Source organism: Giraffa tippelskirchi, chromosome 6, assembly GCF_054371585.1.
Source record: "Giraffa tippelskirchi isolate mGirTip1 chromosome 6, T2T-mGirTip1v1.2.pri, whole genome shotgun sequence".
NCBI lineage: Eukaryota > Metazoa > Chordata > Mammalia > Artiodactyla > Giraffidae > Giraffa > Giraffa tippelskirchi.
In genome coordinates, this window is record NC_137280.1 from 89,307,010 (window position 1) to 89,324,026 (window position 17,017).

General features: G+C 58.0%; 1 protein-coding gene across 14 annotated transcripts in view; it reads right to left on the reverse strand.

Annotated features, from left to right (window-relative positions):
- The window catches only part of NFIX (nuclear factor I X), a 105,143-nt gene that overhangs the window by 33,355 nt on the left and 54,771 nt on the right, over positions 1-17,017 (reverse strand). For 3 of the 14 annotated variants that reach the window (XR_014057826.1, XM_081504438.1, XM_081504439.1), the window contains one exon: positions 13,137-13,412. The exons of 10 other annotated variants lie outside the window; for them this stretch is intronic. Coding sequence is in view for 3 of the 4 variants with exons in the window: in XM_081504438.1 (XP_081360564.1) it covers positions 13,390-13,412 (23 nt within the window). In the remaining variant the exon portion in view is untranslated. Of the gene's footprint in view, positions 1-12,715; positions 13,413-17,017 lie in introns of those variants that run through there. One more of the 14 variants, XM_081504440.1, reaches the window with a different exon arrangement.

Here is a 17,017-nt window from a genome sequence, read left to right on the forward strand (position 1 = left end):
GACAGACCTAAGAACCTGACCACCAGATCTTCCAGGTTGGGGATTTTTGACCTGGAGTGCCCCACCAGACCATCAGGCCCTCGAGTCCAAGGCCTGTCAGTGTTTTGTTCATTACACTCTCCCCCACACCTGAAAGTGTAATTTGAGTGGAAGACTCAAAGAAACCCTCTAATCTTTCCAACTACTTAGACCAGCTGGGTTTTCCAGGTGGCTCAGTGTAACGAACCTGCCTGCTAGTGCAGGATACATGGGTTCAGTCCCTGGGTTGGGAAGATCCCTTGGAGGAGGGCATGGCCAGCCACTCCAGTATTCTTGCCTGGAGAATCCCATGGACAGAGGAGCACACAGACCATCCAGGAGACAGCTAGCTGGCACCTTCCCTCTCCTGAGAGCACATAGTTCCTGAAGACCCAAACCTTGACACACATACCCAAGGAACTGATTTGGAACACCTAGAACAGCTAATACTCCTGTAAAGCCCAACTGGGTCTGGATGCAGGACTAGACACATTGGCCTCCATGCCCGAGTTCTGGACTGACCACAGCAAGGAACAAGTCTCCCTGAGAAGGGAAGGGCAGAGGAGCACTCTCACAGGCCTCCTCACCCTGGAGGCCTTAAGGCAGCCACCGTCCAGAACTTCCCAGACAAAACATGAGGAATTTGGGAATTTGCCAACCTCCAACTTGGAGCCCTGAGGTCCCAGGCAGGGCTGAATGGGTGGGCAGGTGGGTGACCTCCCTGGAGGCTAAGACCTCTCTGGCTGCTAGAAGGAGCCCTGGGCTTGAAATCTGGAGCCTGGGGTCCAAATTCTAGACCTGCTGTTATTAGGCCCCCAGTGTGTCTCCTGGGCCTCCTCTCCTTCTCTGTGCAACACAACCCCAAGCTTGCCTCAGAGGGCACGGGGAGACGTGAGCAGGAATTTTTACAGTGAATGAAGAGGGAAGGTTTTATGCACTATAAAGCGCATAGGGAGCTAGTTGGGGTAAAGGGGCCAGCTTCTGGGACTATATTTCAGGGACCGCAGTGATATTAAGGAGCAGCGGAAGGGCATCTTCTGCACCGAGTACAGAGGCAGCTCCCCAGACTCAGGGCGGGGACAATTCAAGCCGCTAAGGGGACAAAATGATACCGATCCTACAAGCCTGGCAGGTGCCAAATCCCCCACTCACAAGGCTCTGAAGTACCGACTGGGACTTCCCAGGGCTGTGGGCTCAGGGATCCGCACCCCCCGAGAGCGGTGTGCTGCACTCCCCGACTCGGCAGCTAGGTGGCACAGCGAGTTAACACTAGCTGCCCTCCGCAGGCTGCGGCCGGCGCGGAGGCGGCGGCGAACTTGCGCGCGGTCTGTCTGCCCTGGGCTGCAGGGGCCAGGGAACCCCTTGCACAACGGCACGGTGCGAGCTGGCACTAGGAGGACGCGGCCGCGCTCGAGCCCCTCGGACCCAGTGTTCTGCGGCCCGAGGCGGCAGCTCTGGTTGCGGCCGCTGCCGAGCACATCCCGTGATGAGATAGGAGGGCCGAACTTCCCGTGCTCATTGATTAGGAACAGCTTGCGGTGAGGGGGCCGGATGCAAGGGGGCCGGGGGAATGGGCTAGTGGGGAGAAGCAGGAGGTAGAGGGGGGACTGCCAGGTGCACGGCTGGGAGGGGTAATCCAGTGAGCTCAGGCCCACTCTGAGCAGCCGCCGCCGCAGCTCTGAGCCCCGGCCTGCCTCCCCCAACGTGGGGCTGCCCTGGATGTGGGCTAGTCTGCGGCTGCGTGACCCCTGGAGTATTCCCAACACGCCCACGACGCCCCCACCTTTTGGCAACACAGACCTGCCTCTGCGCCTGATAAACGTTTGGAAAGGAAGGTTTCTTCCTTTTTTTTTTTCTTTCCATCTCTCTCAAAAAGTTAAAAACGGAGACTAAAAGTCAGAGATCAGAAACCAAAAAGAGGGATAGAAATGGAGAAAAGTCGGGAAGAGAAAAAAAAAACACAGGCCAGCACTCTGGGCAGTGGTGGCAGCAGTCGGGCAGGCACACCCTCCCGGGGCAGGCACGGAGAAAGGCCCCTTTGTTCCGCACGGAGGTTAGCCGAGGTGAGGCCCGCCCGCCCCCTCCCCCCTGACCCTGGGCAGCGCAGATCGCTTCTCAGGGCCCCCGTACTGGGCCCAGCTATTTCTCTGTCCCTCCAGTCCTCCTGCCAGTCCTCCTCCCAGCCAGTGCAACAGCCCAGCAGACGAGGAAGGGCTGCTCCCTACCCTCTGCCTTGCCCAAGCACCAAGGGTCACACATGTGGGGCAGGGCAGGGCTCCTCCGATGGGCCCCTGGATGCCCCTGATGTCAGACATTAGCAGCTTGTCCAGGCTGCTCTTTAACTGTGGGGTCCGGGGGACAGATTCTGTACACAGCCGGAGCCCCACCAAGGGATGGGCAAAGGAGGTGATTTGTGCTAGAAGATGGTGCCCCAGGAGGCACAGGCTGACTGACCAGGTGTGTCTTGCCCACAGCGAGGCCCTAGGGTGTCTTGTGTACCCATTGCAGATATGGGCACTTTCCAATGCCTTTGGGCTCTGGGAAGGGGTGGCTCCTGCAGGTCTTCCTCAAAGCAAAGGCTGGGCTCTGGTGCTGGGGTTGCCCTCAGAGGAGAGGCAGTGCCTGAAGTCACTCCATCTGATCCCCAAGGAGGGGCCAGAGTGGGGTCATAAAGGAGGGCTGCCAATGGAGAGACAGCAGAGGGGTGGGAAGGGAGAGAAAGTAAAAAGCATCCCTTTGTTCTGCAGCACACCTGCCCCCCCCCAGCCCCTCTAACAGCTCAAGTTGGACAGGGGACCTGAGGGATGGCTGTCCTGTGTGTCACTCAGTGTGTGCTCAGCATGGGCACCCTGCCCCTGCCCACTCAGGCTCCCGGCCACTCCAGCAGGGATGCAAGCCTCAGACTTTTCAGGCAGAACTTGGCGGCTTTACACTTGGCCAAGAAGTTTCCACCCAGCAGCCCTCTCCAGCTCCCACCCCAGGCCCCGGCAGCAGAAATTCTGGAAGGAGGGACTGGCTAGATCCTTGTGCTCCAGACAGTACCCTGGCTTCATGCTGAGGGGGTACCTGTTCCCCTGGAGGCCCCAGCCTCCCACCAGCAGTAGTGGAAGGCAAGGAGGTGACAGAAGGGAAGAGGAGTAAGGTGTCGCTGACCTCGCCCTCCCCAGGCGAGGAATTGGGGGAAGAAGAGGGGAGAGGAGCAGCAGCAGCTGGAATTGCAGGGAGCCTGGACTCTGTATGGCACCAAATCGGCTAGAAGAAGCTGCAGCTCAGATACACAGTGTCCTGCCAAACCCCAGTCCTTTAATTCAATTAAGTGCGGGACAGACTTCCCAGATTTTTCTGTGTGTTCGAGAGCATGTGAAAAGCCGAATGTGTTGAATCCCGGGAGCTGTGAGCTTGTGTGCCTGTGTGCACACATGTGGATGTGTGAATCCTGACAGTGGAGGAGGGAGATGAGCAGATGCAAATGGTGAGGGTCAGGACAGGGGTGGGGCAGGACAGGGGTAGGGCAGAATGGCTCAGGAAGAGTGAGTACCTACATCTTTTTAGACAGCCAAACTCCAGACCAGGGTTCTCAACCCCCACCCCATGGACCCTTCTTGGGTGGAGCCATCCTGTGCAACAGCAGGAGGTGTCTCTGGCCTGCGCCCCCTAGGTGCCAGTAGCATCATGCCCCCTCAGCTGGGACAGCCCCAAATGCCTCCCCATGGCCAAGCGCCCCTGAGGGCAGTGGTGGAACCCACTGCTCTGGGGCATCTGTTGATAACCACAGTCTGTGTATTTACTACCAGGACTTCGCCTCACCTCTCTCCCTTTGGGCTTAAGTCCTGGAGTGCTTGGCTTCCCAAGTGTCTCGGGTCTGGTTCTTCCTTCTGAGATAGTCTTCCTACCTTACCCATTCTGGCCAGAGGAGGCCTAGAGCTACTCGGGCTCAGCAATGGTTTAATGAAGTTAGGAAGTATAGCAGTGGGGGAAGCCCGTGGACAGGTAAAGCAAAAGCTCAGAGCTTTCACTCCTTAAAAGTCAGGAGCCAGAGGTCACACCCAGGTCCAGAAAGAAGCCTGAGTTCTACATCGCTGGAGGTGAAGCCCACAGGAGAGATGGGGACATGCCTGGGTGCAGATCCCTGGAAAGATGCCCTGCTCAGCCCCCAGAGGCCAGCAAAAGTCCTGCACAGCTCTAGCCATCAGACCACCCTCCTGTTTGGGGGCGCCAGAGAAGCAGGAGTTTAGGTGTCCCCAGCTAAACCCCAGCCCAGGTCAACCCCCCTCCCCTGTTCCTGGGGTCACCTGTAGCTGTCCTGGTGGGGGTGGGGGGACCCAGTTCCAGCAGCCCTTCTTTCCTCTGGCCCAGGAAGCTTGCCTCTCTCCCTGGCCCTCCAGGAACCCTGAACAGCCCCCTTCTGGGAGCAGAGCCAAAAAGATGGAAGAAGGATGTTTATAAGCTGCTAAAAGGGAAAAAGGAAAAAAGTGGGAGGTGGGGCAGAGAGGCCCAGGCTTCCAGGTAGTGTGGATGGGGCCTCGGTGGGGAAGGAGCGGGGCCACCTTCCCCAGGGACCCTGCCGTCCAGCTGACCTTCTAACTGGTGAGATAGCGCCCCCTGCCCCACCTAGCTGGGCCACGACCAGGCAGGCCTAACTGTGCACATGCGGGAGTCTCTCACCCCAGAGTGCATGCGTGCTAAGCTGTTTCAGTCGTGTCCAACTCTGCGCGACCCTATGAACTGAAGCCTGCCAGGTTCCTCTGTCCATGGGATTCTCCAGGCAAGAATACTGGAAGGGGTTGCTATGCCCTCTTCTAGGGCATCTTCCTGACCCAGGGATCGGACCCAGGTCTCCTGCATTGGCAGGCAGACCACTAGCGCCACCTGGAAATACCCCATAGTGGGCTGCCAAACGACAGCTTCTTGACACTCTTACCCCGACCCATAGGACTCTAAGACACTACTGGTTCTAGCTTATGCGCCGCCCCACCCCGGCCCCAACACACACTGCTCAGCCTTGAGAAGGGCAGAACCAGGGAAGGGCCAGGGCCCTGCGGATGGAGGGCTGGGGGTGTGGTTACAGGAGCCTGGCTTGGTGGGAGCGAAAGCTGAGTCCCTAGCTCACAGGGCTCGGCACACAGCTAATGGGAGGCTGGCAGTGGCAAATTGTTGTTTACTTTTAATTAAGTAAACAATGTCGGCTTTCCGCCTCCTCCCCTGCCATCCCAGCCAGTAATTTGGGGGATGACAATGGGGTTGTTTCCTTCCTCCTGCCTTCTTCCCTCCCTCCAAGCACTCCTGCTCTCTCCGTGCTCTTCATATCGCAGCCACTGAGACTCGCTGGAGCCGAGGCCCCACGCGGTGGGGAGGGGGGAGGAAGTTCCAGGCTGACCCACTGCCTGCTGGGTCCCGAGGTGGCAGGTACTAGCTTAGGGGACACGGTTCCACTGGCAGGTTCTCTGGAGGGGGGCAAGGGGAGCCTTGCCCTGGGAATCCCTCAGCATGTAAACTGTAGCCCATTTTCTCTCTGCTCCCTCCCCCCACAGGCCTCCTCCCTGACCATCATCTCTCAAATCCACAAAATGGGTGATCCAGAGTCTCTGGTGGAAGCAGCAGCAGAGGCCAGAATGAGGTGAGCAGGAGACATCCTCAAAGTCAGATGGGTCTCCCTCAAAAGCAACCACCAGGCAGGACCTTCTGGTCTGCTCAGGCAGAACGGGGTCAGGCCTGAGGTTGCTCAGCCTCAAGGGGCCAGCGCTCACTGAGCCAACCGGATGCTGGGCAATGGGCACCAGCTTTTCCTCGAAGCAGGGCTGGCTCCATGGCCTTGGTTTCTGCTCTTCCTTATGGTGAAATTCTTAACTTTTGAACAAGGAGCCATGCGTTTTCTTTCTGCTCTGGGCTTTACAGATTCTATAGGTGGTTCTCCTCAGAGGCCCAAGTGAGTGAGGAATGGGAAGAAGAAATCGAGCTAAGCCAGTCTTGGTCTTTCCCCAACTTGGTCCCCTGGCCTGGGGTGGGGCGGGTGGGGGGCAGGCGCTGGGTTCCCGAGTGAAGAGGCAAGCTAAAGGGGCCGAACCCTGAGTCTCTGTGAGAGGCTGAATCTCCAATGACTCCACGTGGGCAGGCAGACGGGCACAGGGCACTTATGTGGAAACAAAATGCTTCGCACATCCTTTCTCAGGAAGACTGTAAATGGGCCCACCTCTCCAGGGCGCAGCGGAGGCAGGGGATGGGAAGCTCCTGTCCCCCTCCTGCCTCTCCTCAGATGGAGCCTGCAGGTCCTGAGCCAAGCCCGGCCTGGAGCTTATTCCTGTCCCCTCCTCCCTGAGAGGCAGAAGACTCCTCCAAGGTGTTGGGGGCTGGGGGATGGAGTCGTGTGCAAGCCCCGCTCCTCCCCGTCCCCCTCACTGCTCCCCCACCTCCTTCCAAAGGGAAGGGCGGGACTACGGCGGCGGCGGCGGTGGAGTTGGCTGGGGCTGGATGCAATTTCAGCCACAGAGCAGGGCTCCCTGGCTGGAAGCAATTTTCTCATTAGGACCCCGGGCTGCCTGCACGTTGGTTCTCAGCCCTCACTCCCCTCCTGCGAAACCACACCCCACAGGCCTCCCCACAGACCACTCACACGCACAGGGAACCCATGTGTACGAGTCAGGGGGACGACAGTGGGGTCAGTGCGGCAGGGGTGCAGGAGAGAGGTACTGGCCCAAAGCCCCTGCAGGGGAGGCCGGTGGAGAGATCAGGCTTCTCACCCGGCACTTGGCCACCCGCTGCTGCCTATTTAGGGCTCCCCAGCACAGACGCACAGACAGCCGGCCCCTCCTTGCTCGCCGCAGGGAGTGAGGATCCCAGCCCCCAGGACCAAGAGCCAGCCCTAAGGCTGGCTTCACACCACACTCCTGACTGCTCAGCCACCTCACTAGCCCATCCCCTTCTTGCTCAGCTGGGCTGGGGGCGAGCAGATGGGCTATGGGGAAGCAGACCCCCTCCCCCAGCCCCAAGGCTGCTCAGAGTAAAGGGTGGTCTCAGGCAAGGAAGGAGGGGCGACCGAGGCCCTGTGAGGGGCGGCTCTGCGCTCGCTCCGCAGACACATGTGGTTGGACTTAAAAAGCTATTAGGGAGCGAGGCGCTGGCGGGAGTGTGGCCGGCCCTCACACCAGCAGTGGGGAGGGGAGGGCAGATGCCGAGGCGGTGAGCTCAGCACCTCCCGCTCCCTCCCCAGCAGGGCCCCTGGACTCCAGGAGAACTCGGGGACCCTCACTCAGCAGGAGAATGAGGCGAGCCCTCGGGGGAGGGCAGGCGGGCTGCCGGGCCTGGCCGGGCACAGATTCCAGGAGGTGCCGCTATCCTATCCGAGGGCTCTAGGCCAGCCTTGCCGACCTCTTGGGGCAGGGGGACAGGCCCCAGGGGTTATTCCATGGTTCCGCGGGCCCCAGGAAGGCACAGACAGGTTCTCGGCCTGACTTCAGCTTTCTTGGGGGTGACAGTGGGCTGGAGGTCTCCTGTGTGCTTGGCAGGAATGGGGAGGGGTAATTATTAGGAGAGCAGGAGAGAGCGGGAAGGGAAAAGTGAGCCCCACCCATCACGAGGCCAGAAAGAACCGACGGAAAGTTCCCTAGAGCTGCCAGCTTGTAAAAAGCTTCTTTTCTTTCCAAATTATGAACATTTTTTAACAACGGGGCGGGGGGACGGGGTAGAAAACTCAGAGCAGCAATCTAGGACTTCATTAGGACCGTGTGTGACCGTGACTGACTGGTGCCCCAGGTGGCGGATGCACAGGGGCTGAGTGTCCAAGCGTTCTACTCCAGAAGCCCAGCCAGCACGACCTGGGGCTCCCTGCCCCACCTCTTCCTCGGTCCCCTTATTTTCCTAACTCTCCCTGCCCCACGCCTAACCCAGAGAAGGCTGACATTGCAAGTGGTTGTCAAGAGGGGCAAGCGACACAGAGTGGAACCAGGCCTGGGATTGGCCAGTCACTTGGTAAAGATCCAGCTCCATCCCTGAAGGAGAACTCCCTGGGGTGCTGACCTTACCCCCAGGAATAGGCTTTAGGCTCTGGGTCCCCCACAGGACTCCAGTGAAATGCTCCCATCCAAGGCTCCTGAGGTGGCTTCCCTGGTGGCTCAGTGGTAAAGAATCCACCTGCCAATGCAGGGGACCCAGATTCTATCCCTGGGTGGGGAAGATCCCCTGGAGAATGAAATGGCAAGCCACTCCAGTATTCTTGCCTGGGAAATCCCATGGACAGAGGAGTCTGGTGGGCTATAGTCCACGGGGTCGCAAAAGAGTCAGACAACGACTTAGCGACTAAACAACAACAAGGCTCTTGAGGTTCTGGGAGCTGCTCAGCCATTCATTGAGGTCACTGACAGCCCCCCAGCCCCCTGAGGGAGCAATGCAGAAGTGGGGAGCTCAAGTTACACAGTGCCTCCGCTGTGTGGCAGGCAGGACCTGGGTGTTTGGGAGACATTTAATCTGTTTGACACCCCCATGGGGTGGCTGTTGTTTCCCCCAATTTTAAAGATGAGAATATCAAGGTCCAATGGAACCAACTGCGATCAGCGAGCCCGCCCGAATGGACGGCATCTCCACAGGGCTGGTGGCAGAGCTCCCAGGGCTCTTCCTTCTCGGTCCCAATCTGTAAACTGGAGGCCTGGGAGCCTCGAGGGGACCCCAGGCAGGGCAGCAGAGAGAAGACTGCTCTGAGCCCCAGGAGTTGGGCCGGTGGGGGAGGAGCTGACCACAGAGCTGGTGCCGGATCGTGCTCAGGAAACACGCAAAGAATGCGGCTGGCAAGGGGCCAGTGGGCCAGGACCACAAAGAGGCCTTTGTTTCGGGAGGTGTCCAGGGAGTGGATGGACAGAACAGCAGAGGTGGGGGCAGCACCCCTTGGGGGTTTGCCTGGGGAAGGGCAGCCATGCCTGCACTGTCCCCACATACCGCCTGCTCCTGTCATCCCCTGCTTCTGGCCCCTGCCAGCCACAGACTCCAGGGGAGAGAGCCCCTGGGGCCAGGTTCCCCCATTCTCAGCAACCCCCACCTTGGCTTGAGGGGTGCTCCATGCTCTATCCCGAATCTACCTTTCTGAACCCCAGAAGTCACTTCCCCTGTAATGTGATGCTGCAGTTCCCTGGAGCCCCACAGACATTCTCCTTCGCCTCTAGGCCTCCCAGCGCTGGCTGCAGGGAGTGAGGATTCTCTGGGTGAGGAGGAGGGGGTCGGGGATAAGAAAGGGGGCTTCTGACCTCCAGGTGGGCTGTGTGAAGTACTGGAGAACCCATGCCCCCCTAGTGGTCCCTCTTTTCCACCATGGGAGAGGGGGAAAGGCCTTGGAGAATGTTCCCTCCTCCTTCCCTCTCTGTAGTTGCAGGGTTGCTCCAGCCAGCCTCTTCTTGGCATCTGGAAAAGTTTGGGAAACTTAAAAAAATTTTTTTCTGGAGTTTGTCTATGGTTCCCCAGCCTTGGGGAGCCACAGCCAAGAAGAAGGGAAGAGGGAGTAGGGGGCAGAACAGAAACTCAACAAGAGAAACAGAGCAAGCAAGGAAGGCAGGGAGACCCAGGGGTACCCCACTAGCCAGTCTGGCCCCTGACTGGCCTGACCCTTTGGCCTACCAACCTCTCCACAGCCGGCAAGAAGGATCCCCACAAGACTGTCAAGCCCACCCAAGCACCCCCAGCCTGCGATGCCACTCCCTGCGGAAGTCCCACCCAGCGTACTGGGCATCATCTTCCCCAGGACACCCCCTGCCAGACACGTGTGCACCCAGGTGGAGGGGCAACCTGTGTCTGTGACCCCCAGAAAAGGAGAGGGCATCTTAGGATGGGCAGCTAGAGGCAGTAACAGCAGCTGGAAAGGGGGACTCAGGAGAAAGTGAGTGGGCTTTTCTGTCGGTAGAGTTTCTATCTAGGTTTCCAACTCCCTGTAAGCAGGAGGAGGGCAACATGGGAACTGGCAGAGCCCCCCAGGGCCAGCAGGACTGCCCTGGGCCCAGCAGTCTCCCTCCTCTGATGAGTGTGTGAACGGGCAGCAGCGCACAGCAGCTGAGGCAGGGCTGAGGTGGTCTAGGCTCACTCAAAGGGCAGGATGAAGGGCGTGTTATAAGCAGAACTCTAGGTTCATCCCAAGAAAGGGGGCAAGTGTGACACTCGACTGTTTCTCTAAGAGAACCCAGATCTTCACATCAGAAGGGTGCCCCCCTCACCCTGACATGGTCCCCATCTGGGTCAGGGCCAGGGAAGGCAGGAAGCTTTTCCTGACCCCAGTGATACACGGTGGGTCCCTCCTGACAGCCCATCCTCAGGTGACCCACCCTGTGCTCTCAGAATACAGGGGTCACTCAGGGGGGTCATCCCCCATCAGGAGAGCTCCCCTTTGAATCCCCTGCCAGGGTGGCCAGTAGTGTATGCCTCTCAGCTTCCAGATGTGTGTGTGTGTGTGTGTGTGTGTGTGTGTGTGTGTGTGTGTGTGTGTGTGTGTGTGTGTGTGTGTGTGTGTGTGTGTGTGTGTGTGTGTGTGTGTGTGTGTGTGTGTGTGTGTGTGTGTGTGTGTGTGTGTGTGTGTGTGTTGGGGGGAACTGCCTGGAGGACCTGTAGCATGAGGGAACCAGCTGGGAATGCAGATGCTTTTTAGGGCAGACCCAGGAATCTGTGTGCTAACACGCCATCCAGGGGACTCTGATGCAGGCTCTGGGGTGAGAATCACTGGCCTAGGGGGAGGATCCTGACTGGGATAGCAAGTGGGAGGAGGAGAGAGAGAAAGAGAGGAAAGGTGTGCAGTGAGGTTTGGGGGCGGGGCGTGGGGCACAAAGGCAGCACAACCTGAATGCAAGGGGGCATTTGGTCCTAAGTCCTCCAGGCAAAGTGGAGGGCGGAGGAAAGATAGAAGGGAGGGGTGGCGGGGAGGAGGGGGGCAGTGGACAGCAGAGAGGGACAGTGGGCAGCAGGGGGTCTGCCAAGGAAGAGCAGGAAGAGGGGGGCGGAGGGCAGACGCACAGTGGGGAGGGAGCAGTACTGTAGACGCGCCTTCCCACCACGGCCAGAGCTCCCAGGAGCCACTCCGCCCCCTCCAGGCACCTGCTAAGGCGGCAGCGGCGGCAGCAGCGGCGGGTTGTGTTTCTTTAACCCCTGGGGCCTGTTGACACAGATTAGTATCGCTGGTCAGGGGTCAATAGGGAAGGCTCTTGAGGTCAAGACCTGAACAACTGGAGTTGTAATGAGCCACGTGGGGAAGAGGCCCAGGGAGAGGAGAGGGCTGAGGGGGAGGAGGAGGAGGGCTGGGCTGTGCCTAGGAAGGAAGCGGCCTGGCCTCCGGGAAGGGGGCCCTGGGCTTCCAGCTGGCCTGGGGAACCCACCTGCACTTGGGCAGGAAGGAGATCAGGCTCACCGATTCCGGCAGAGGAGACACACTGCTGGCTGCCCAGAGCTGGACCCCCAGCCAGGGAAGGACAGGGGAGGGTCCGTGCGAGGGGGAGATGGGAGACCAAGGGTGGCCTCACCTGACCGCCACTGCAGCAGACCCCTCAGGTGCAGACAGCACCCCTCGCCCCTTCGATGATCTCCTGCACCCTGAGTGAGTGTGACCCTGCTCCTCCCGGAGTCTGTGGTGGCGTGGCTGGGGTGGCACTGCGCCCACCTGAGCCATCTGCCCACCCTGGGCCACCTGGTGGAGCCCAAGCTGGGTGACTCATTTGGAGCTCGAGTGAGGCTGGTGCGTGGGCTGGGCAGTGTCCCAAACACCTGGTGGGACCGCCTCTGCCCCACCTTCTGTGACAGGAGTCGGGATCCAAGATCCACAGCCCCCACCCGAGTCTAGAGCAGCTACTGCCCAACGCCTCTGCTCGCCCCTGCCCAGGCCTCGGGCAGTCCCAGAGGGCCACAGGGCCCCGAGCCCACCTCCGCTTGTGGCCAGCAATGCTGGGCCGCAAAGGCCACCCCAGGGCCACCTCCAGAGGGGCTGGCCTAGATGGGAGGAGTGGACAATGTGGGGCCATGTAGGTGGAGGGGCGGATGAGGGGACACTGACAGCCCAGGGTGCAGAGGGCGGCGGGAGGCAAACTGGGAGTGGATGCTCTCGTGCATGTCTGCAAGGGCACTAGGGTGGGTCACACACAGATCTGTGACATGCAGGAAAAGCAATACAGTGCCTTAAGGTCAATTTGACAAGGTTGTTTAAGCATCTACTACCTGCTAGATGCTGTTGAATGAGGAACCAGAGAAGCTGACTTGAGTAACTCTCCCTGCAGCTGGAAACTGGGTGCATAATGAACACAATACAACCCCACCCCAACCCTGGAGAGGGAGAGATAAGCTCTGGGGGTGGGAAGTGATGTGGGGGAAAAAATGTACTAAGGCAGGGTGACAGCTGAGTTGGGGTGTGAAAGATAGAGGCGTTTGGACAAAGGGGAAAAGGGAAAGGCAGACTGAGAGGAACATGAGCAGAAGCCCAGAGAAGAGGAATAGCATGGCAAACGCAGGATGTGCAGAGAGCTCCCTTTGCTGGAATACACAGTGCCCGGGGAGTGATGGGAGATGACGCTGAAACGGTCAATAAAAGCCTGTCGGAGACCCTGGGTGCCTGCCTAAAGAGACAGCACCGCTGGGAGACAGTGTGACCAGCTACCCATTTGAAGGTGGTTACAGAACTCTAAGAGACAGCAATTCCCCTGCTAGGTATATACTAAAGAGAATCAAAAATGTATGTCCACATAAAGACTTATACACAAACGTGCATAGCACCATTATTCACCATTGACCCAAAGTGGAAATAATCTACATGTCCATCAACAGAAGAATGGATACATAAACTGTGGTATAGTCATACAGTGGAGTACTATTTAGTTATAAAAAGGAATGAAGCTCTGACACAAGCTGCAATGACATGCTCAGTGAAAGAAGCCAATCACAGAAGGCCACACAGCATGATTCCACTGATACAAAATGTCCAGGTCAGGCAAATTCATAGAGGCATACATTCAGACTAGTAGTTTTCAGGGGCTGGCAGGAAGGAGGAATTGGGACAGACTGCTAACAGATATGGGGTTTTTGTGTCAGGAGCTGTGATGGAGCTGTTCTGGAATTAGATAGTGATGATAGTTACACTCCATTATGAATGCAGGAAATGCCATTAACTAATATACTGTAAAATAGTGAAGTTTATTATGTGAATTATAACCCAATAAAAAACAAGTCCAGAAGAGAGGAGAAGAAGCTGAGTTCAGAAAATCACAGTGAAGAGGCAGGGACACTTTGGAGCCACCGCAGGGCCACAACAGTTTGATTGTGAGGGCTTGTGAGGTGGTGACACCCCCACCAGGACTAGGCATGGGACAGAGAGAAAAGAGGGGAGCTGGAGTGCGGTGAGGTCACTGATGGACACAGGGTGGGGTATCAGCTGGCTGTCGGCCCAGGAGCTGGAAAGAAGAGTTTGGAGAGTTCAGATCTAAGAGACACCAGGAGTCCAGGGGTGGGCAGCAGTGAGGGAAAGAGCTGCCCAGAGCGGACGGGCCCCAAGCTGCCACTCCCTAGTTCAAGGCCAACAGCAAGGTTCTTCTAGACACTGGCCTTGCAGGCATAACTCAAGGATTATAACAGCACCTAGTGCATCAGACTGCTGTGGACTTAGATGGGGCTCGGTGATGCTGACAAGCAGCATCACTGATTACAGGAGAGAGTGCAGGAAGAGAAGAGGAGAATGAGCAGACCCAGAGGAAACCAACCTTCACAGGGCAGATGCAGCAAGAGGACCTGGGCGAGGTGCATGGAAAGAAAGGGCCCAGGATGCCTCAGGGCAGAGAGAGGAACCTATCGTCCGTGGGTCCAGGGACCAACTAGACCACAGGCAACTGCATGTGGAAAGCCGGGCCTGGGAGAGGAGGCTGAGTGGTAACTGATCAGCGTCCTTGACCAAGTCCTGTGGGAAGTGTGGGAAGCAAGCCGCTCATCCCCAGAGCCTCCTGATCCCCTGCTTCCGCCCTCCTCACCCCGTGCAACAACCCTGCCCACGGTGCTGGGCCCTGGAGCTCAACACATGGCACCACTCAATGGTTTCTGGCACCGGAGAGGGATTTATTTCCTGGACGAAGCAGCCAAAATCGTTCTGCACCTTTGTTCGCGAGCACGGTGCAGTCGGAGCCGACATTTTCTAGCTGGGCTGGGGAAGAACAACTCAAAATGGATTCAGGGAGGGTGTCGGCTGAGGAGCAGCTGAAATGCTGCCTTCCGTGGTCTGCAAGGCTGAAGGCCAATGGGGGTGGGGGGGAAGGATGTGGTCGCATTTATAAAGTCAAGTCAAGCAGGGTTTTTAGTGAGCTTGCTGTAAGTCAACTCTGGGGATAGGTAAGCCACCTGAAGCTTAAAAGGAGGCTGATCTAAGGCAACAAGAAGTTTTACTTAAAAAAAAAAAAAAAACAAGAGTGGCCTTGCAGACTGTACTTCCTAAGAGACAGCCTCATGTCCAGGGGAGAGCGGCTCTGATTCATGGGTGGGAGACTGACATCCCTCCGCTCCCAAGAATCTAAAGTTATGCAGAGACTAGTTCCCTCCAGTACCTACCTCTCAGGGCCTCAGAGCCCTGGATACCTGGATGTCAAGGTGAGGTTCCGGAACTATGGCCTGAGAGGGGAAGACAAGTCCCCTGTCTCATCCCAGCCCTCTGAACAGCTAGCCCGGAGGCTGACAGTGGCTTCCTTTCCAATGTTCCCACTGGCCCCTCCTCAACAGTCTGGGTCTTGGGCCCTCTTCTGATAAGGGCCTGTGATTTAGACCAAGACAATGTCCTGGAAGGAAGAGACCCATCCCAGGGCCCCCAGAAGCCATCTGCCTCCTCTCTCCTCCCTTCTCCTTCCTCTCCTCCTCTTCCCTTTCTCTCCGATCCTGCCATTCACACACGGAGATGTGCACAGACACAAAAAGGCGCTCTCTGCACTGGGATCCATGTAGAATCATCACCTCACAGCCGATTTACAGACGCTTTACCAAACAAAACATCAACCCCCAATGTTTGACAGGAAGCCCCTCCCCTCTTGTCAGGAGCGATGCCTCCTAAAGGGGGTTCCCAGCGATGAGCAGCAAAAACCCCAGGAAGGGGAGGGGGAAAAAAATGGAACGCACGGGGCGGGAGAAGGTAAAATTATAAGGTTGGAGCTGTCAAGGCAAAAAAACAGGGGAAAAAGGCAAAGCAACTCCACTATTAGGGACTCGGTGTGAAACATGGAATTCACAACAGCCAAAAATCTTCGTGCTTTGTCTGCGAAAAACAGAGACACAGCAGCTTAAGGGCTGGGAGGGCCTTGCAGCCACTCAACACACAGCCTGCGTGTAAGCAGGGCACTTACCCTGAGATACAGGACTGAGCCCACACCCACCTCCCCCAGCCCCACAAGCTGCTCCCCACTCTGCCTGCTATTCACCATCCTGTCCTCTCTCCCAAGGAGCACCCTGGAAGGGACCCAAGTTGGAGACAAAAGTGGAAAGGGGGCAGTACTGCCCTATCGGTGGACAGGAATAAATGGTGGAGAAGCCCATCCAGAAAAGAGCAAACTCGGGGTTACTGATCAGTCCTGCTGAGCTCCACGCCTCAGAGGAAAAGCTGGGCTGGAGGTGCTTTCTGGAGAAGCCAGAGTGTGGCCGGTGTCCTGGCAGGATCGGAACCCTGAGGGCTCAAGCCCTTCCAGTCCCTGCACACCTGCCTCTCCACTCCTCTCACTCAGGCCTACAGGCTGGAGCTAAGGGGCAGGGTCTGAGCCCTTCACTCCCAGGTGCCTTGATGGGCAATGAGGACATGAAAGAGGGGAACCAAGGGCAAGAACCCCAATCTTGGTGTCCAGTGCTTGCTTCTGGAAACGGAGGGAAAGGCCTGCCAGAAAAGGGAGGGGAATGGATAGAAGAGTGCGTGGCCTCAGGTCCTCTGACACCCACCACGGGATGAAACACACTGGGGTTGTCAGCCTGGGGCACCTGCTTGCTCCTACCTCCCCAGGAGCAGACCTGCTGAGCACCCTGGGCCGAGGTCTCAAGAGGCAGCCCCAGGGAGTCCTGGGGGCCTCTTTTGTGCTGACTTGCCCATTGTCATTCCTTTCCTCTGCTGTGGTCAGGGTTTTCCCACTGTGATACCCCGGACATCGGGGCAGGATCGTTCTCCACTGCGGGGCGGTCCCATTCATTGTAAGACAGTTAGCAGCATTCCTGGCCCTAACCCACTAAATGCCAGTAGTAACCCCACCACCACCACGTAGTAACAACCAGAAAGGTCTCCAGACATCACCAGCAGTCCCCTGGGGGCAGAACTTCCCTCATGCTTTATGATCACCCTTGTCCTGTTCTCCCAGGACCATGTCACACACAGCTTTGGACCCACGCCAGCATGGACCAGGTACTTGTCTATCCAGGAGACACGCAGTGGTTGTGGAGCTGGTGGCTGTGGAGCCCCCTGAGAAGAGAGCTACTGTCCCACCCTAACTGCCACCACATCTCCCTCATTCTGTGCCTGCAAAGGCCCATCCGTTCCCTAGGGGGCCTGTGAGGTCTGGGTGCCAGGGCGGGGGGCGCCCCTCTGCCCTCCCTCTCCTCAGCCCTGATGACCTACCTCCTTGTGTCATGCCAGAGCCTTAGTGGGACCCCAGCCCATCTGCCCAGACCCTTGGCAAGGGCTGTTATGCCCGCACTGTATCCAGACACCGGGCTTTTAATAGCAGCTTCCTCTGGGGCTGGGCTCCCCCAATCTTCGCCTCTTACTCAGCCCAGCTCCTGACGGGGGAGCCACAGCGCCCTGTAATTACAGCAATTGTAATCTCTTTTACTAACAGGTAGATTAATAGCGAGGCAGGTTCACAAAGAGCCCCAGACAGGAGCTGCTCAGCTGCTGAGCGGGCTGGAAAGGCCTAACACCTCGCAGCAAGGACACACACCACCGACTCAGACACTCGCTCCAGGCCCAAGGAGCTTGGGGCCTGCAGTCTGGGCTGGCCGTGCTGCTGGGTGACCGGGGGCCTCACCAAGTGGCCGGGGGCAGGTGCCT